The sequence below is a fragment of the Lissotriton vulgaris genome, chromosome 8, assembly GCF_964263255.1.
Source record: "Lissotriton vulgaris chromosome 8, aLisVul1.2, whole genome shotgun sequence".
NCBI lineage: Eukaryota > Metazoa > Chordata > Amphibia > Caudata > Salamandridae > Lissotriton > Lissotriton vulgaris.
This window is the reverse complement of record NC_141696.1, coordinates 1,338,510,551-1,338,531,576: the sequence shown is the minus strand read 5'-3', so window position 1 is coordinate 1,338,531,576 and position 21,026 is coordinate 1,338,510,551. Positions and strand designations below refer to the sequence as shown.

General features: G+C 42.2%; 1 protein-coding gene across 2 annotated transcripts in view; it reads left to right on the top strand.

Moving 5' to 3' along the window:
• The window catches only part of ARHGAP42 (Rho GTPase activating protein 42), a 664,758-nt gene extending 645,031 nt beyond the window's left edge, over positions 1 to 19,727 (top strand). For both annotated transcript variants that reach the window (XM_086935288.1, XM_086935287.1), the window contains exons 22-24: positions 16,555 to 16,611; positions 18,840 to 18,919; positions 19,092 to 19,727. In XM_086935288.1, the coding sequence (XP_086791414.1) occupies positions 16,555 to 16,611; positions 18,840 to 18,919; positions 19,092 to 19,180 (226 nt within the window). In that variant the 3' untranslated portion in view covers positions 19,181 to 19,727. The remainder of the gene's footprint in view (positions 1 to 16,554; positions 16,612 to 18,839; positions 18,920 to 19,091) is intronic.
• The last annotated feature ends 1,299 nt before the right edge of the window (positions 19,728 to 21,026 follow it).

The following is a 21,026-nucleotide window of genomic DNA, read 5'->3' as shown; positions in this document are numbered from 1 at the left end:
ACTAGACACCAGGGGAAGAAAAGCTCAGGGGTGGGTGCTGCCATGCCCACAACCCAAAAACTGCAGCATTCATTTTTCTGCACCCTATGGAGGATGATGGGGTAATTATTCCCAATCTGCCCTCCAGAGGGCAAAAAGCCCACTAGACACCAGGGAAAATTTAAAAACAAGAAAACGCAGGGGAAGGGGCTGCCCACCATAGGCATGGCTTAGCTCCCACCAAAACATATGTGACATCAGTCCTTTTGCTCCCCCGCGGATGGGGGTAATTACCCAAAATCAGCAGAAAACCCACTGGACACCAGGGAAAGGTTTCCCAAAAAATGTACAGTGGTGAGAGCTGCTCACCATGGACATGGCTGTGCCCCCACCCCGAAATAGCAATGACAGTGTTTCTGCCCTCCTGGGGATGGATGGGAGCAATTACCCTTAATTTCCCACCTCCGGAGGCAGAAAGCCACTAGACACCAAGGATTGCCTTCATGTAGAGTTTTGGGGGGGTGGAGCGGCTCCCCTTGGTCATGAGCATTTGCTCTCTCAACCCCACAGCCCAATAGATTCTCTGCCCCCCCACCGGGAAGTATGGTTAGGGGTATTCAACCCCTTTCTGCCCCCGAGGGGGGGGGGGGGCAGAAAACCCACTAACTACTGGCGATTTCAATGCCGAGCTAAATGGATAGGGGTATTCACCCCCAATCTGCTCCCCCGGGGAGTGGGGCAGGAGGCCCACTTACTACTGGGGCTTTCCAAGCAGAGCCGAAAAAAGGAGGGGACAGCCTACTCTGCTTTCAATCTATTCCCTGCTCCAGAAGGAGCAATAGTGTCTCTCTGCCTCCCTGGGGGCAGGTAGGAGGTTTCTCCCAATTGGGGAAGAGAGAGGGAATAAAGTCCACCTGATAACAAGAATTTTGCATTTGGCCATAAAGAAAGTGGTGAGAGCACTTCACTGTGGGGTCAGGGTGTGGCCAGTTCAAGAGTGCAACACACACACCACTTTCTTTTTTTCCCCAAAGGTAAACTCCCTGGTGTAGGTTGGACTTTCAACCTTCCTGGCCTCCAGTTTGGGGCAACCTCCCCAATTGGAAACAAACGTTGTATCTGCCCTCAGGGTGAGAGAAAGACACAATTGCCCCTACTGTGGTATGGCATTATACCAGGGTAGGCCACACCCTCTTTTTTGTTTTGGTGCCATTTCGAATTCCCTGTTGTGTAGTGGGCTTAATGCCCCCTCAGGGGCAAATTGAAGGCAAACCCTATGTCTGGCCTTGGGAGTGTGGTGGGGCAAAAAAAACGGTCTCTCAGAACTGCAATGGGGGTGCGACCAATGTAAATCTTTCTGCCCCCTCCCCTGGCAGGACCAGATAGGGTGCTTGCCTTCAAATTGCCCCTGCGGTGGGGCAGAAAGCCCACTACACACCAGTCAATTTAAAATGATGCTAAAACAAAAAAAAGCAAGATGTCCCTAGCATCGCACCATACCCCCACCCCAGAAGGGGCAAATGTGCTTTTCTGGCCCCCATGGGGGTAGATAAACAGTTGCCCCAATTGGGGAGAATGCCCCAAATCTTCTCCCCCGCATAGAGGGCGTGGGGGGGGGGTAGAACGTTCATCTGACACCTGGAATTAGCCTTTTGGGCAAAAGAAAGTGGTGCAGGTGTTGCACTCTGAAATTAGCCACACGCCCACCCAAAATGCAGCATACAATATCTTTCTGCCCCTCACCTCCAGGGGCAGGGAGGAGATTTGTCTCTAATTTGCCCCTGGGGGAGGCAGAAAGCCCACTGTAAGGGAGGAATATATATTTTAAATAAAATAATGGAGTGGGTCCGGTCCATCCTAATATCAGGTCCAACATCACCCCTAAAGGCTCAACAGTCTTGCAGCTCCCCTGGGGACTAATACAATCCCATCCCAATGACAGGCAGGAGGACATTTGATTCTTTTGGGTGTTGTTTTTGCGTACGGGCCAGGAGAGTGTGGCTAGCTGAACGTAGGTGGAGACACGACTTCTCCTTGGACAAAAAAGTCTCCTATGTAACACTGCTTAAAGAATATAAAAATGCTATCCTCCAGACTAAAGCAGAATATTTATCTTCAAAAATCGTAAGCTCGGACAATAAGTCTAAAGATATCTTTTTCATAGTCGACAAACTCACTAATCCGGACAGGGTCATAGCGAAACCTGCTCCCTCGCAATCCTTATGCGACTCGCTCAATTCCTATTTCATTGAGAAAATCGCTACAATCAAGGTTAGAATACCTCCCCACACCTCCACTATGGTTCCTTCAGCCCCCTGTAAAAACTCACTTGAATTTAATCAAATCCCCCCAATTTCAAATGAAAACTTTTTTGCTCTATTAAAGAAAGTCAGTTCTGGTTCCCCCACTGATTGCTGCCCGCCTCACATTCTACATGAAGCTTTCCTCACTTGTCCAGACCCTCCCCTTTCATTTCTTGATAAGTCCCTTAAACTTGGTATTGTCCCTAACATTTTCTAAAGTTCTGAAATTATCCCGATTTTGAAGAAACCCTACCCTGATCCCTTATTGCTCCGCAATTATCGCCACATCTCCTGGCTGCCTTACCTAGGTAAAATCCTAGAAGCTCATGTAGCAAATTGCCTGAGTTCGTTCATCGAGCAATCCCATTTACTTGACTCTCATCAGGCAGGATTTAGATCTTCACTGTAGTGGGGCGCCATCACGCCCCAAACAATTGCACAGCTAGTTGTGCCAATTGCCTTCATGTTTCCTTATTTTTCCTTTTTTCATGTTCATCCATTTTGCTCCATTTGTATTCCACGCTCGTCATCCTCATTAATCAGTTTTAATTCGAGCCTGCGCGCTGAGTGTACATGCTATTTCCGAGTTTTTACTGTTCATGCCATGTCTATCCGGACTTTGTGAATGAACAGGACTGAATCAATAATTCATGTCAGGCAGCGTTTATTTAAAAATACCCAATGCATTTCGGGCTCAACGCCCTTCTTCAGGGGTCACTGTAAACAAATGATAAATAACCACAGTCACAAGTTGTGTTATCCACTTTAAAAACATTGCTTAATACTAGCCCAATTTATAAACATGTTACACAGTGCCTTAAAAACATTTAGAACACTTTACTCAACACTATGGTGTATTGCGCTATTTGCTGAATGCCAAACAATTTAAGTAATGTACTTTTCTTTACTTTAGATCCTAATCCTTATCTCATTGCCGCTTTTCGAGAAGTTGAAACCCCCTCGGTCTCCTCCCCACATGAGAGCCTCTCATAAATCCCTTTCTGTCTGCCTGTACCTCGACACCGTATCACGCATATTCCCCTTCACGGTCTATTTCCATCTCTCTTAAAACACATTTAACCTGACGGCGAGCCGTATGCAAACTACCTTGCCCCGTCTCTCATTTTAACCGCACCCTCACAGCCATCATTATTCTACGCTAACTCTCCGTTCCCTCCCCTCCATCTTTGGTGTTTTATCAACCGGGGATAAGCTTGCGATGTTCGCACTTAACACATACCTGCTGCCTGTTATTTAAAAACCGTCCGTCCTTACTCCATCAGACTTCCCCTGCGTTTCCTCCCAGAATCCCTCTCTTATTCAACCCCTAGTTTCAACTGCCCAATGACGTTTCAAATTACCCACCCTCCCAGCTGCAATTGTTGAGTGTTCTTCGTAAGTTACTACATCTCCCATAATACTGTACGAAATGAATTTAACCAACCGATGCAATTTACAAATTTTTCAAACAAGTATGCAATGTCAGTGTTTCGCATGGGACGAAGATGTTAATTAAGCACTTGGTGCAAATAAATATTGGATATAAGCATTAAATGTCATTTTCGTCTAAAAGTGATCCTTAGGCGTCTTTAACACTGTCTTTGATGAACCACGTTGGTGTTTCAGGCGGGCAGACTCGTGTTTTTTAATTTTTAATTTAATCATGTTCTTCGTCTAAATCCTTGGGTGCTATCCTGGTGTAGGGCATAAGTTAAACTGCACTGTAAAGAGGGGTCAGGATGCACTCCTTTCTACTTCCGTATTTTTCATGCTTGTCTCTTTATTCTCAAGAATGCGTGCAGATTGAGTTTATTGCCATGCCCAAGTGGCAACAGGGTTATGAACTTCACTGTAGTGGGGCGCCATCACGCCCCAAACAATTGCACAGCTAGTTGTGCCAATTGCCTTCATGTTTCCTTATTTTTCCTTTTTTCATGTTCATCCATTTTGCTCCATTTGTATTCCACGCTCGTCATCCTCATTAATCAGTTTTAATTCGAGCCTGCGCGCTGAGTGTACATGCTATTTCCGAGTTTTTACTGTTCATGCCATGTCTATCCGGACTTTGTGAATGAACAGGACTGAAGCAATAATTCATGTCAGGCAGCGTTTATTTAAAAATACCCAATGCATTTCGGGCTCAACGCCCTTCTTCAGGGGTCACTGTAAACAAATGATAAATAACCACAGTCACAAGTTGTGTTATCCACTTTAAAAACATTGCTTAATACTAGCCCAATTTATAAACATGTTACACAGTGCCTTAAAAACATTTAGAACACTTTACTCAACACTATGGTGTATTGCGCTATTTGCTGAATGCCAAACAATTTAAGTAATGTACTTTTCTTTACTTTAGATCCTAATCCTTATCTCATTGCCGCTTTTCGAGAAGTTGAAACCCCCTCGGTCTCCTCCCCACATGAGAGCCTCTCATAAATCCCTTTCTGTCTGCCTGTACCTCGACACCGTATCACGCATATTCCCCTTCACGGTCTATTTCCATCTCTCTTCAAACACATTTAACCTGACGGCGAGCCGTATGCAAACTACCTTGCCCCGTCTCTCATTTTAACCGCACCCTCACAGCCATCATTATTCTACGCTAACTCTCCGTTCCCTCCCCTCCATCTTTGGTGTTTTATCAACCGGGGATAAGCTTGCGATGTTCGCACTTAACACATACCTGCTGCCTGTTATTTAAAAACCGTCCGTCCTTACTCCATCAGACTTCCCCTGCGTTTCCTCCCAGAATCCCTCTCTTATTCAACCCCTAGTTTCAACTGCCCAATGACGTTTCAAATTACCCACCCTCCCAGCTGCAATTGTTGAGTGTTCTTCGTAAGTTACTACATCTCCCATTATACTGTACGAAATGAATTTAACCAACCGATGCAATTTACAAATTTTTCAAACAAGTATGCAATGTCAGTATTTCGCATGGGACGAAGATGTTAATTAAGCACTTGGTGCAAATAAATATTGGATATAAGCATTAAATGTCATTTTCGTCTAAAAGTGATCCTTAGGCGTCTTTAACACTGTCTTTGATGAACCACGTTGGTGTTTCAGGCGGGCAGACTCGTGTTTTTTAATTTTTAATTTAATCATGTTCTTCGTCTAAATCCTTGGGTGCTATCCTGGTGTAGGGCATAAGTTAAACTGCACTGTAAAGAGGGGTCAGGATGCACTCCTTTCTACTTCCGTATTTTTCATGCTTGTCTCTTTATTCTCAAGAATGCGTGCAGATTGAGTTTATTGCCATGCCCAAGTGGCAACAGGGTTATGAACTTCACTGTAGTGGGGCGCCATCACGCCCCAAACAATTGCACAGCTAGTTGTGCCAATTGCCTTCATGTTTCCTTATTTTTCCTTTTTTCATGTTCATCCATTTTGCTCCATTTGTATTCCACGCTCGTCATCCTCATTAATCAGTTTTAATTCGAGCCTGCGCGCTGAGTGTACATGCTATTTCCGAGTTTTTACTGTTCATGCCATGTCTATCCGGACTTTGTGAATGAACAGGACTGAAGCAATAATTCATGTCAGGCAGCGTTTATTTAAAAATACCCAATGCATTTCGGGCTCAACGCCCTTCTTCAGGGGTCACTGTAAACAAATGATAAATAACCACAGTCACAAGTTGTGTTATCCACTTTAAAAACATTGCTTAATACTAGCCCAATTTATAAACATGTTACACAGTGCCTTAAAAACATTTAGAACACTTTACTCAACACTATGGTGTATTGCGCTATTTGCTGAATGCCAAACAATTTAAGTAATGTACTTTTCTTTACTTTAGATCCTAATCCTTATCTCATTGCCGCTTTTCGAGAAGTTGAAACCCCCTCGGTCTCCTCCCCACATGAGAGCCTCTCATAAATCCCTTTCTGTCTGCCTGTACCTCGACACCGTATCACGCATATTCCCCTTCACGGTCTATTTCCATCTCTCTTCAAACACATTTAACCTGACGGCGAGCCGTATGCAAACTACCTTGCCCCGTCTCTCATTTTAACCGCACCCTCACAGCCATCATTATTCTACGCTAACTCTCCGTTCCCTCCCCTCCATCTTTGGTGTTTTATCAACCGGGGATAAGCTTGCGATGTTCGCACTTAACACATACCTGCTGCCTGTTATTTAAAAACCGTCCGTCCTTACTCCATCAGACTTCCCCTGCGTTTCCTCCCAGAATCCCTCTCTTATTCAACCCCTAGTTTCAACTGCCCAATGACGTTTCAAATTACCCACCCTCCCAGCTGCAATTGTTGAGTGTTCTTCGTAAGTTACTACATCTCCCATTATACTGTACGAAATGAATTTAACCAACCGATGCAATTTACAAATTTTTCAAACAAGTATGCAATGTCAGTATTTCGCATGGGACGAAGATGTTAATTAAGCACTTGGTGCAAATAAATATTGGATATAAGCATTAAATGTCATTTTCGTCTAAAAGTGATCCTTAGGCGTCTTTAACACTGTCTTTGATGAACCACGTTGGTGTTTCAGGCGGGCAGACTCGTGTTTTTTAATTTTTAATTTAATCATGTTCTTCGTCTAAATCCTTGGGTGCTATCCTGGTGTAGGGCATAAGTTAAACTGCACTGTAAAGGGGGGTCAGGATGCACTCCTTTCTACTTCCGTATTTTTCATGCTTGTCTCTTTATTCTCAAGAATGCGTGCAGATTGAGTTTATTGCCATGCCCAAGTGGCAACAGGGTTATGAACTTCACTGTAGTGGGGCGCCATCACGCCCCAAACAATTGCACAGCTAGTTGTGCCAATTGCCTTCATGTTTCCTTATTTTTCCTTTTTTCATGTTCATCCATTTTGCTCCATTTGTGTAACATGTTTATAAATTGGGCTAGTATTAAGCAATGTTTTTAAAGTGGATAACACAACTTGTGACTGTGGTTATTTATCATTTGTTTACAGTGACCCCTGAAGAAGGGCGTCGAGCCCGAAATGCATTGGGTATTTTTAAATAAACGCTGCCTGACATGAATTATTGCTTCAGTCCTGTTCATTCACAAAGTCCGGATAGACATGGCATGAACAGTAAAAACTCGGAAATAGCATGTACACTCAGCGCGCAGGCTCGAATTAAAACTGATTAATGAGGATGACGAGCGTGGAATACAAATGGAGCAAAATGGATGAACATGAAAAAAGGAAAAATAAGGAAACATGAAGGCAATTGGCACAACTAGCTGTGCAATTGTTTGGGGCGTGATGGCGCCCCACTACAGTGAAGTTCATAACCCTGTTGCCACTTGGGCATGGCAATAAACTCAATCTGCACGCATTCTTGAGAATAAAGAGACAAGCATGAAAAATACGGAAGTAGAAAGGAGTGCATCCTGACCCCCCTTTACAGTGCAGTTTAACTTATGCCCTACACCAGGATAGCACCCAAGGATTTAGACGAAGAACATGATTAAATTAAAAATTAAAAAACACGAGTCTGCCCGCCTGAAACACCAACGTGGTTCATCAAAGACAGTGTTAAAGACGCCTAAGGATCACTTTTAGACGAAAATGACATTTAATGCTTATATCCAATATTTATTTGCACCAAGTGCTTAATTAACATCTTCGTCCCATGCGAAATACTGACATTGCATACTTGTTTGAAAAATTTGTAAATTGCATCGGTTGGTTAAATTCATTTCGTACAGTATAATGGGAGATGTAGTAACTTACGAAGAACACTCAACAATTGCAGCTGGGAGGGTGGGTAATTTGAAACGTCATTGGGCAGTTGAAACTAGGGGTTGAATAAGAGAGGGATTCTGGGAGGAAACGCAGGGGAAGTCTGATGGAGTAAGGACGGACGGTTTTTAAATAACAGGCAGCAGGTATGTGTTAAGTGCGAACATCGCAAGCTTATCCCCGGTTGATAAAACACCAAAGATGGAGGGGAGGGAACGGAGAGTTAGCGTAGAATAATGATGGCTGTGAGGGTGCGGTTAAAATGAGAGACGGGGCAAGGTAGTTTGCATACGGCTCGCCGTCAGGTTAAATGTGTTTTAAGAGAGATGGAAATAGACCGTGAAGGGGAATATGCGTGATACGGTGTCGAGGTACAGGCAGACAGAAAGGGATTTATGAGAGGCTCTCATGTGGGGAGGAGACCGAGGGGGTTTCAACTTCTCGAAAAGCGGCAATGAGATAAGGATTAGGATCTAAAGTAAAGAAAAGTACATTACTTAAATTGTTTGGCATTCAGCAAATAGCGCAATACACCATAGTGTTGAGTAAAGTGTTCTAAATGTTTTTAAGGCACTGTGTAACATGTTTATAAATTGGGCTAGTATTAAGCAATGTTTTTAAAGTGGATAACACAACTTGTGACTGTGGTTATTTATCATTTGTTTACAGTGACCCCTGAAGAAGGGCGTTGAGCCCGAAATGCATTGGGTATTTTTAAATAAACGCTGCCTGACATGAATTATTGCTTCAGTCCTGTTCATTCACAAAGTCCGGATAGACATGGCATGAACAGTAAAAACTCGGAAATAGCATGTACACTCAGCGCGCAGGCTCGAATTAAAACTGATTAATGAGGATGACGAGCGTGGAATACAAATGGAGCAAAATGGATGAACATGAAAAAAGGAAAAATAAGGAAACATGAAGGCAATTGGCACAACTAGCTGTGCAATTGTTTGGGGCGTGATGGCGCCCCACTACAGTGAAGTTCATAACCCTGTTGCCACTCGGGCATGGCAATAAACTCAATCTGCACGCATTCTTGAGAATAAAGAGACAAGCATGAAAAATACGGAAGTAGAAAGGAGTGCATCCTGACCCCCCTTTACAGTGCAGGATTTAGATCTTCACATTCAACAGAGTCAGTCATGGATGAGCTTAGAAGGGAGGCTCACCCAGGCCTTGGTACTCTTGGATTTGTCTGGCGCTTTTGACACAATCCATCATGGTCTCCTGTCCGACCATATCAGTAAGTCCGAGATCCAGGGTCTGGCGTTGAAGTGGATTTCCTCCTTTCTTAGCAATTGATTCCAAACTGTTTGCCTTGCCAATTTCTCCTTCCAAAAAATGTAATTAACTTGTGGGGTTCCTCAGGGGTCTTCCTTTTTTCCACTCTTGTTTAACTTGTTCCTACTACCCCTGGTCTGGTGTTTGCTCGAAAGGGTTGAAACATTTAACAACGCCGATGGCCTACAGCTGGTCTTTGACATCAACTCTTCCACTTCCTCAGTGTTCAATTTCCTGTCCACTCTGAACTTTATCAACGACTGGATGAATGACAACCAACTAAACCCTGATAAAAACTGAGCTCATTCTCACAGGTCGACCGGCGAACCTGTGGTACTGAAATGTTTGGCCTCCTACGCTGGATAGCCCCCCAAAACCACTAAGCTCTGTAAAGAGCTTAGGGATTGTGCCTAGTCACCATCTATCCATGAAGGCCCAGATTGGCTCAGTGGTCTCCGCATGTTTTTTTCACCTTCGTAGAATCTGGAAGATCAACAGATTCTTGACCACTGAGGCCCTGACCTTGGTTGTCCTAGCCTTGGTAATCTTGCATATCGATTACGCCAACTCATTATATGCTGGCATTCCTGCATATCAACTACAACGTTTACAGCTGGTACAAAACCATTGCAGCCAGGTTAATCGCCCGCCAGCCTAGATGACATCATGTTAAACCTCTGATGAAGAGCCTACTTTGGCTTCCAGTGGCTAAACGTTGTGCCTTTAAGTTGGGATGTACCATCTTTAAAGCACTAGCTGGGAATGGCCCAGCCTTTATTTCCTCAAGGATCCAGTGCTATACCCCCTCCCAGGAACTACGCTCGTCCAATCTAAACCTGTTGACCTCTCCCTCTTTTAAACGCAAAAAACATGGGGGGCTTAGATTTGCGGTCTTGGCCCCGCAGTTTTGGAACTCGCTTCCTGTGGAAGTGAGGTTAGCAAACCCTTATGCACAGTTCAGGAAAATGCTTAAGACCCATCTATTTTCCCAGGCATATCAGTAAGCCAACTGTCCCGTTGATGCTGCTTCCCTCTTGCTCTTAGCGCCATGAAACCATTTGGTGTGCGTGGGTTGTATAAGTACTTTTAGCATAAAATAACATAACATAACGCTCAATATGTCCCTCTTGAAATTGTGAATGACTGCACTCTTTGAGCTTGGTAAACTGCCACCTGGGAAAACCTATGAGACCCAGACAATTCTGAGAACAAAACTAGACATCCAGGAGAGTCCAGTGTGGTGTGGTTCGCGTGGATCCCACAATATTGTCTTACCCACAATGCCCCGCAAATGTCACATTTTGACTAAAAACACTCATTTTCCCAACATTTGTGTGAGGAAAACTTATAAAATCTGCTTGGAGCCACAAATTTCTACCCCTTTGTGTTTGCACATGTCCTCCCGACTAGAACGGTAGCCTACTTGTGTGGGTGAGCCAAGGGACGATGACACAAAAGGCCCTAAAGTGCTATGTTGATAGATAGATTGGGTCGTGCTGTGGTGCCACCCATGGAAATCTACAGACCACAGACATTTTTTAAAAACTAGACAACAAGGGGATTCCAGGGTGTTGTTGTGTACCCACAATTCTCTGCAAACCTCTAACTTTATCTGACATCACACATTTTCCTTACATTTCTGTGATGGAAACTTCTGTAACCTGCAGGAATCCACCAAATACTTACCACCCAGTGTTACTTCAGGTGTCCCAATAAAAACGCTTGTGTGGGTGGGCCTAATGCCCGCAACAGGAACGGATCAAACCAAGGTCAATGGGAGCCCTTAATTTAAGGTTTGAAGGGCATTGTGGGTAACAACACCTCATGTGATCCATGCAAAGCATACTACCCCTTTTTGTCTAGTTTTCAAAAATGTCTGAGATTTGTAGGTTTGCATGGGTGGCGCCACAAATACCGGAGCTACCCCTATTGCTTTTCTATCAACCGAAGCATTTTAGGGCCTTTTGTATTGTGGCCACAAGTGAGGTACTGTTGTTATCGGGGGCCATGTATGAACTTCAGTTGGTAGGAAATTTGTAGCTCCCCACATATTTCAGAACTGTTTGTCACAGAAATATGAGGAAAATGTGTGTTTTTTACCAAAGTTTTACTTTTGCACGGACTTGAGGGTAAAATTACCTAGTGAGAGCCACGCAACTCACACACCCCTGGACTCCTCTGGGTGTCTAGGTTTTAAAAATGTGCAAGTTTGATAGGTATCCCTAGGTGCCGGCTGAGCTATGGCCCAAAATCCACAGCTACCAACTTTGCAAAGAAAGTGTCAGTTTTGAGTGGTAAAATGTGATGTATCTATTTTGCATTTTAGGCAGTTTCCTGCCACAGGCACTAGGCTTAGCCATACAAGTAAGGTACCATTTTTCTCAGGAGACGTGGGATGTTATGTTTGTGGCTACCCTCAGATTTCACACTTTAAATTACAGAAATGTGAAGAACATTTTTTGTAGTCAAAGTTTGAGAATTTCAAGGGATTCTGGGCAATGGAAAACTGGTTAGAGCCATGCAAGTCATCCCACTCTGGATTTCTCCAAGTGTCTAGTTTTAAAAAAAATTCAGGTTTGCTAGGTTTCCCTAGGTGCCAGCTGAGCTTGGTCCCAAAATCCTCAACTACCCACATTGGAAAAAAGGGTCCGTTTTCAATGGAAAAATGTGCTGTGTCCATGTTGCATTTTGGGCTGGTTCATGTTGCGGGTACTATGCCTACCCACCCAAGTGAGGTAAAATGATTATCAAAACACATGTGGGAGCATAGACTAGTAGAATGTTTCTTATTGAAAAATGGATTTTGCTGTATTTGTGCCTTCTAAATGTAAGCCTGTCTTTTAAGAAAGAAGATATTTAGAAAAATGCCCTCATACATCATATGCTAGTAAGGGTACCCACAACTGTACAAATAACCACAGCTCCTAAACTCCACATCTTGTGCCCATTTCAGAAATTCATAGGTTTCCGTGATACTTATTTTTCACTCTACATATTACTCCATATGAATTGGTCTATACTCCGTACACAAAGAAAAAGCCCTTTTATGGTGCAGCTCAGTTGTTGTTTCTGGGTACCTTTGGTTCCTGGCAAAGCTACAAACCTTGTATATCTAAGCAACCAGAGAGGTCTAGCTGTTGTTAGGGTATACTGCTTTTGTAACTTGGCCATTGAGACAAAAAGGTACAGATTAAATTATTGTCACAAATGGCTGTTTTTCATTCTCATTGTCAATATTTCTTTAATTCAATGTTTTGTTTCTTTGGGAAAACCTTGAAGAATCTACACATATGACCCATTGCTGAACAAGGAATGTTGTCTACTTTTCAGAAATCTATAGCTTTCCTGGATCACCCATGGGATTCATGCTGGTTTACACCACCCACTGGGAGTAGGTTGAGGGCACAGAAACACAGACCATATAGGCTACCTCTTTAAAAAAAAAAATTGTTACCACAGTTTTGAAAGTTTTCATTCAGCTCTACATGTTCTGGAAAGCTGGGAAGATGGTCACTTTAGAAAGCAAACTATTCGTTGATACGATTTATAGGGAAAAAAACAGAAACTTTTATCCAGAGCTCATTTTTATATATTTCTCCCAAAACAACTGAAAATGTAGATATAATTTGCCTATTTCCTTGGTCCCCTCGTGGGAATCCACAAGCTTCAGGTACCTTAGGGATCCCCAGTATGTTAGAAAAAAGGACAGAAAGTTAGCATGAAAAGCTTATGTGGAAAAAAGTTATGAAGTCCTAAGCATGAACTACCCCAAATATTCCAAAAAAGGGCTCAGCACTGGGGTAAAAGGCCCAGAATTTAAGGGGTTAAGCACATAAACGACAAATTGCATAAGCTAGCTTCCAAATCATAGTTGTCTGTTAGGTTAACAGTCATTGAGTGATATCATTTCTAATCTATTTACTTACTTTCTAATTTTCTTTGGTAGCATTCATTTTTTTCTGGTGATTTGTGTAAAAGAAAGCAACTGGTCTTTATCCCAGCCTTGAAATGACAAGGACCACTGAATAGCAGATGTTGATTGATTCCCAACTCAATGGTACTCATTGTATTGACCTTGGAAGGATGGAAGGTTGTGTGGACTCACCAGGATTAGAACCTGTGACAATGAGGTCAAACACTGGCCCCTACAGGGGACACATTAGTCCACTAAGCCATCAGACTGTGGCCCATGGTTTTCCCCCTCAAAGCCATATCTATAACAGACAGGGTTTGTGACAAAAAATAATGCCTCTTTGAGGCAGGAGTAAAAAGGATTTTTTTTAATTTATCCAACGTTTTCCGCCTTTGCATGTGTGCTGCTCTGCACATCTAAAGAGGGAACGTTTTAAAGTTTGTCTAGACTTGGTACTTTGTACCAGAAAGATACCCTTCCAGGAAAATATTCTAGACATGATGAAGACACCTTGGCACTGTGGAGCCAATCAATCAATCAATCCACAAATTTATTAAGCGCGCTACTCACCCGGAAGGGTCTCAAGGCGCTGAGGGGGGGAGGGGTGCGGGAGATGTGATGAGTTACTGTTCAAAAAGCCATGTCTTGAGGAGTTTTCTGAAGGTCAGGCGGTCCTGGGTCTTGCGTAGTTTGGTGTGGAGGGAGTTTCAGGTCTTGGAGGCAAGGTAGGAGAAGGATCTCCCTCCGGAGGTGGTGCTACGGATGCGGGGGACTGTGGCGAGGGCGAGGTCAGCCGAACGGAGGAGACGAGTGGGTGTGTGGAAGTTCACTCTGTCGTTGAGGTAGACTGGTCCAGTGTTGGTGAGGGATTTGTGGGCGTGGATGAGGATTTTGAAGGAGATCCTTTTGCTGATGGGTAGCCAGTGAAGGAGTCTGAGGTGGGCGGAGATGTGTTCATGGCGAGGGGGGTTGAGGATGAGCCGGGCGGCTGCGTTCTGGATCCGCTAGAGTTTCTGTTGGAGCTTGACTGTGGTACCAGCGTACAGGGCGTTTCCGTAGTCTAGTCTGCTGCTGATGAGTGTGTGGGTGACGGTTTTCCTGGTTTCCATGGGGATCCATTTGAAGGTCTTACGCAGCATGCGGAGGGTGTTGAAACATGAGGAAGTTATAGAGTTGATTTGCTGGGTCATGGAGAGAGAGGAGTCTAGCTTGATGCCGTGGTTGCGTGCGTGGGTGGATGGTGATGGGGTGTTCCTAGGGCGGCGGGCCACCAGGAGTCGTCCCATACTGTCCTGTTGGGTCCGAAGATGATGATTTCGGTTTTGTTGGAGTTGAGTTTGAGGTGGCTTGCTGTCCTTCAGTTGGCAGTGGCGAGGAGTCCGGCGTGGAGGTTTGTCTTCGCGGTGGTAGGGTTCCTGTGAGGGAGATGATGAGCTGAGTGTTGCCTGTGTAGGATATGATGGTGATTCTGTGTGGGTGGAGGATGTTGGCGAGTGGGGCCATGTAAATGTTAAAGAGGGTGGGGCTGAGGGAGGATCCTTGGGGGACCCCGCAGATGAGCTTGGTGGCTGGGGACTGGAACGGGGGGAGGCAAACTTTCTGGGTTCTTTCGGTGAGGAAGGAGGTGAGCCAGTCCAGGGCCTTGTGTTGGATACCTGTGTTGAAGAGGCATGTTTGGAGGATTTGGTGGCAGACAGTGTTGAAGGCTGCGGAGAGGTCCAGGAGGATGAGTGGTTCTGATGTCGTCAGTGCAGGCGATGAGGGCGGTCTCAGTGCTATGGTTCCTGCGGAATCCAGACTGGGAGGTGTCGAGTGCGTTGTTTTCCTCGAGGAAGTGAGACAGGCGGGCGTTCACTAGCTTCTCAGCGACCTTGGCGGGGAAACGGAGTAGAGAAATGGGGCGGTAGTTTGTGATGTCATCCGGGTCTGCTTTGGGTTTCTTGAGGAGTGCGGCTACTTCGGCGTGTTTCCAGGAGTCCGGGCAGGTGGCGGTGTCGAAGGAGCTGTTGATAACGGAGCAGAGCTGGGGAGCGATGATTCGACTGGCCCTGTTGAAAACGTAATGGGGGCAGGGGTCCATGGTGATCCCGAGTGGATGGAGTTCCTGGTTGTTTCGGTTTCTTTGTCGTTGGTAGGGTCCCAGGTGTGCAGTTGGTTGGAGTGGGGGGGTGTTGTGTCATAGATCGTTTTGGTCTCCTATATGTTCATTGTTGAGACCATCTTCAGGACAAAGGACAATATCTGAAGACCCTGGAATTGCTATGATCCTTCCCGAAAACCGTACTGATTTACGTACGAGATATATTCAGCGTTGGATATATCTCGTTCTTAAATCAGTAAGTTTTTGAAGATGGTCTCCACAATGAACATATAGGAGACCGAAACGTCGACTCACGCTTTTCCTACCTGGATTAATTGATTATTTGTAATTAGGCAGGAAAGCGCTAACAATTGTTCCAAAGAAGTGTTCATTTGATTGTCCATCATTTACTTCTTGTAACATTGTTGACATTGATTTTGTACCCTGTTTTTAAACATTTTTTAGAGTATTAAATACGATTTTCCATATACACCCTGCAACTCTGCTATTTTTTCTCTGTTCACTTACTGTGACTGCTTTAAAGTATATGAAATATTGTTGTTGCACTTCTGCACTTTTTGCCTAAATTGTGGTTGGTCACTAGCTAGCATCACAAGCTTTAAGCTCCAACTGACTGAGAAAATCCCTTGAAGGTACTCTTACCCTTCCATACTTTTTGCCCAAACCCTCAAGGGTATATTGGGTTGCTCATTTTATTTGTTATATTCCTATTCATTGGCCACATTTTGGAATGATTTTAGGGCAAGGACGAAATCCAGAAGTCAGCTGTTATGAATGTTGTTATCAGTCATTTAAGCCAATTTTGGCATGGACTGCCTCTTTTCTTTCTGTTAATGAACTTATTTTTATCTTGTTTGATGGACTTTTCTTTTAATGTGTCGGATACTAAAGAGCATAATGTATGCATCACAATATTTTGACAATTTGCAGAATTGGCAAAATTGTAAAAAGTTTGACTTTGATCTGAGAATCAGTGCTTGGTTAGCTCCCTACTGAGTTACGTCTGTTAGTTGCATGTGAGATCTTCTGCACAGAAATATTTGAGTATTTGGACCTTTGTTTACAGTAAAACTGGCAATCAAATGTATGTAATGAAATAGTGACTACAATTAGCTAGTGTTGCAGCATATAAGATTGATAACATCGCTGGATTTGCTGTGATATGGTTATTTGTTTTTGGACAAATAACTTTAAGATATACTATGAAGTGATGATAAATTCAGGGTGCATCTTTTCTGTTTTTTCTTCAGTGTTGCAGCCAGAGCGCAGTTGTTTGAAAATGCAACCAAGCAAGTGTCTCCTGGACGGTATGTTTCCAAAATACATTTGTAAATAAACACAGAGCTAAGCTTATTGAGCCAATGTGTGATCTTTCTTTGTTGAGGCTAGGAAAGGCCACCCTCTGCCACAGCATGTATAGATTAATCCTGGGTGTTAATAATGACTACAGAGCCATGCTGTCACCTGCCTAAAATAAAGTTGCATAGAAACACTAGTTTCTTTGATACCACGCAAAAAAGGATGACTTTACATATATAATTGTTTCCAACCTCAGAGTAATATTCTATACCTTTGAGTACATAATATAATTTCATAGGAGCAAATTAGCAATTAATGGTTAATAAACGTCAGTTATCACAAAGTGTTTTAGAACACATAACTTCATAATGTTGTTCAAATTCATTGTGAGGTAAAAACACATCAGAATTGAAATAGACTTTATGGAATAATGTGCTACATATTGTGTATAACGACGCAGTGCATGTCATAATTAAACAAAGTGTCAGGAGTACAAATTCATAGTCCTAGTAGCTGTGCCGGCTTTTTGGTCTATAGGTTATTTTCAAAAAACATCAAAATAAAGTAGCCAATATACACTGACGTATAATGTTAAAAACCGAAAGTAGTCACGCTTATTTCCTATCATTTGTTCATGAAAAGAGTTGTTTTAGTCACATATAAAAATATTAATTACATTGCTTTGCCAAATGCACAGGGATGCAAAAAATGAACAGTTTTCCTCGTGGTTGCATAGTGTTTCTGCTAGTCTTTCGATAGAAATGCTACTATAATTGCTATGTATAATATACAACATAGCACAAAATATACATAAATTCATTGACATTAGTGAACATACTTTAAATACTATAGCACGCACATTTACAGGTGGACGTTAAATTCTTCAAAAAGCAGTCCAAAACAAAAGAAAGCCTTATTTAATTTACATTTAAAAAAATCAAAGCAACTTGAATCTGTCCTTTTCAATGATACAGTAAAGCCTTTGACGAGTACTAATGTTCAGATAGCATGGGGTGGCTCACAAAACATGCACTAGGCCTGTGTTGTTTTACTGCGTGCAGTCATCACTGTTATGTCAGCAGGCCCAAGCACATAAAGTGTTACTGCCATCTTGTATTTTGTCATTATTTTAATGCTTCTTGCTAATTTATGTTGCACTTTGTTTCCATGTAATTTTTATGACATAAACAGCGCAATATTACAATTGGGGTGGCAGCTGTTGAATATAATTTTGCATCCATCACATGCATTTTGGGCATTCATTGCAGTTACTACATACACTGTGGGTACGATGAAACGATTTCAGTGTTATACATGTATACACACACATATATATATAAATATATACACACACATTATATATTTTTTTAATTTAATTATATTATTTTCCATTTTTTTTAAAATTATTTTCTTGATTACTTACACCTAATTCAAATGAAATTATATTTACTATATATAATTTAAGTAACATAAGTTTAACATTAAAACAATATATTAATGCATACCTCCAAAAACACTCATAAACACACATATATATATATATATATATATATATGTACACACACACAAGCACACACGTCAATTATTGAAGCTGTTGTGTACGTTGAGGATGTCAGAAACACTAGAGTATATCTGACTATGATTTATGATTTTTAACTTTGCATTGGTCCTGTTTGTTTAAGTGGTCTATATTATTTCATTAAGTAGAAGTGTAGTTAATGAAATACTGCTAGCAGCAACAAATAAAATATGGTATAGAGGAATTTGTTTGGTTCCACCATATCGAATCGTGAACGTTGCGACAGTTGCAGCTGAGGAATTCAAACAAAGCAAATAAAAATGTTTGTGATCTTGACCATTATTGTGTAAATAAGGACTGTAGCTGAAATGCTCTGCTCAGTGAAAATCAGGAATACCATTTCTAACTTTACTAAACAATCGCATCTGTTTATAAACTTAAGTAACGTGTAATTAGTATGGAGCTTTGGTTCAGATATTCCAGCTTTGTCTAAATCAACAAAAGGTATGAATAAAGTACCAACTTTATAAAAGTTTTACTTACCATTTATAACATTTCTGAAGGTTTTGTTTAGTTGTTATGTAAAATTTGGAAAATGTATGTTGTGTTACTCTGCTTCTTCTCTTTTATTCGTGATGTACCGTCTGTTGTAAAGTCTTATATTTTTAGATTTTCCACTTAGTGGTTTTCTAAATCGATGTCTTATTTTGATTTTAGCCAAGCGAAAGCCATGTATTCGTGTAAAGCTGAGCACAGTCACGAACTTTCATTCCCCCAGGGTGCAATATTTACTAATGGTAAGTCACATTGACCCAGTCACATTAGTTCAATCTATAACAAGGCTTTTGTAAAGCAAATATATGTGTTAAAATATATAGATTGATACATTGGCACATATACATTTTAAAAACAGCTGATATGCTGTTAGATCAGACTATACTATTGACACATTTTTTATTTTTCCTATAGTGTACTCATCAGTGGAACCAGGATGGCTGAAGGCTACTTATGATGGGAAAACAGGATTAGTTCCAGAGAATTATGTGGCGTTCCTCTAAGACCATTTTTCGGACAGATGTATCTTCATGGTATCCATGGTTATAACTATTAAGTGCAAATATTTTATCTGACACAGAGTGGAGAAGCCAATTACTGGAATGATTGAATCCTCCTTAGTGTCTGCACAGTTGGACTTTTGTACTTCTATGCAATGGGAATATGTCTTCAAGTTTTAGGGGACATTTCCTTTTAGTTAACCACTTCTGTGACTCCATTTTGATTGCCATCCAGGACTTGGACCCCTCATTCTTTCTTGTCATCAAAGCATGATTTAGCAGAGGTTGGCGGTCTTACACCAGTTTGTTGAATATGAATGCTAGGTAAACTTATAAAGCTTTTGTGTGGTGGAAGAATGTTCTATGTGCTGTATGTGACCACCCTGCCCTGTGATCCAACTACAATCATTGCTGTCTCGGATGGGCCTCTTTGTTGGCATCTTTTATAATGATTATACATTAAGAGTAAACAAATATATTTTTGACGAATGTATGGTAAATGTTTTAGAACTGATCTCTCTTCTTAAATTAAATATTAGTTTTTATTGTCCTAACACATTTCAAGATGTTTTATGCAGAGCGACATTAGTCATGTCACGGTGTGTGCGTTTGTGTGTCTCTTTTGCCTGCTATCTCTCTCCCTGCACATGTGTATTTGTAAAATACATGTGTAGGAGGCCAGGGTTTTCTTAGGAGCCCACCTCTGGTGCTAATGCCGGGGTTGCTCATTATAAAGAGGGCAGCCTAGTCTGAATTCCACTGCCTTCGTTTTTTATTTTACCAGCCTAAAATTCTTGTCTCTTCTGCTCAAGGTTGCAGGTTATTTCTCATACCTCCACTTTATACCTACATTTGTCACTGTTATCCTATGTGCCTCTTCCTTTTCCTTTCTCTCTTTTTTGCTCTGAGTCAATGTCTGATTATGAAGAATAAGTCTTGGTCCCCAAACATGAATGCTGGTGTCGACTCCCGGCATCTAGAGTGCAAATTAAGCACTGAGGCAGATTTACAAGCCTCTTGTGCCGCCGGTGCATCGTGTTGCGTGACGCACCAGTGCCGCAGCCTTCTGAGTGATATTTACAAGAACAGGTAAAGTCACCCTGGGTGACTCAACCTGTGCTTGTAAATATCGCCCCTGTTCACGCAACACTTTGCGTGTTAGGGGCGTGACATGGATGCTGCTGTCGGTGTTCCAACGCAACACTCATGTCCACTGATGCATTTCCAGATTTACAAGAAATCGTAAATCTGGAAATGCGTCAGAATGCTACGCCACCCTAGGGTCGTTTTTTTCCTCTTCCAATGCGTGCTGCATTCTACAGCACACATTGGAAGAGGAAATCACCTCAATTGATAGTTTTTGTGCAGGAAGGTGCCCCTTTGCTATGTCTTTGTGAAAAGTATATTCTAATATATTCAATTAGGCTTTTTGAGTCCACAAACTGGAGAAACACTGCAGCGATTCACAAAGGTTTGGGGAACTTTAGTTACCTTACCTCAAAAGAGATTTGCTCCATGACCATTAAATGTGTATTTGCTAATTCTCATACATTTCCTTGTGTTGGTGCTTAAATTATGCTTGACATCAAATGTTAAGGAAAATATACTCGATTCCTCTATTGAATAATTATTTTCACCACAGTGTCTGAAACGGGTGTTATAGAGTAAACTTGCACATGGACATGCACAAAGTGAAAACAAATATTTTCCATGCAATTACAAATGATAGGATAAAAGTTCCTCAGCTACAAATTACAACTAACAAAATCCATAGTTGATTTGTCGGTTTTATCCAGGTAAAATTGCCAGGTTGGACTAAGAAAAACTAGGAGCATATCATGTGCTTCTG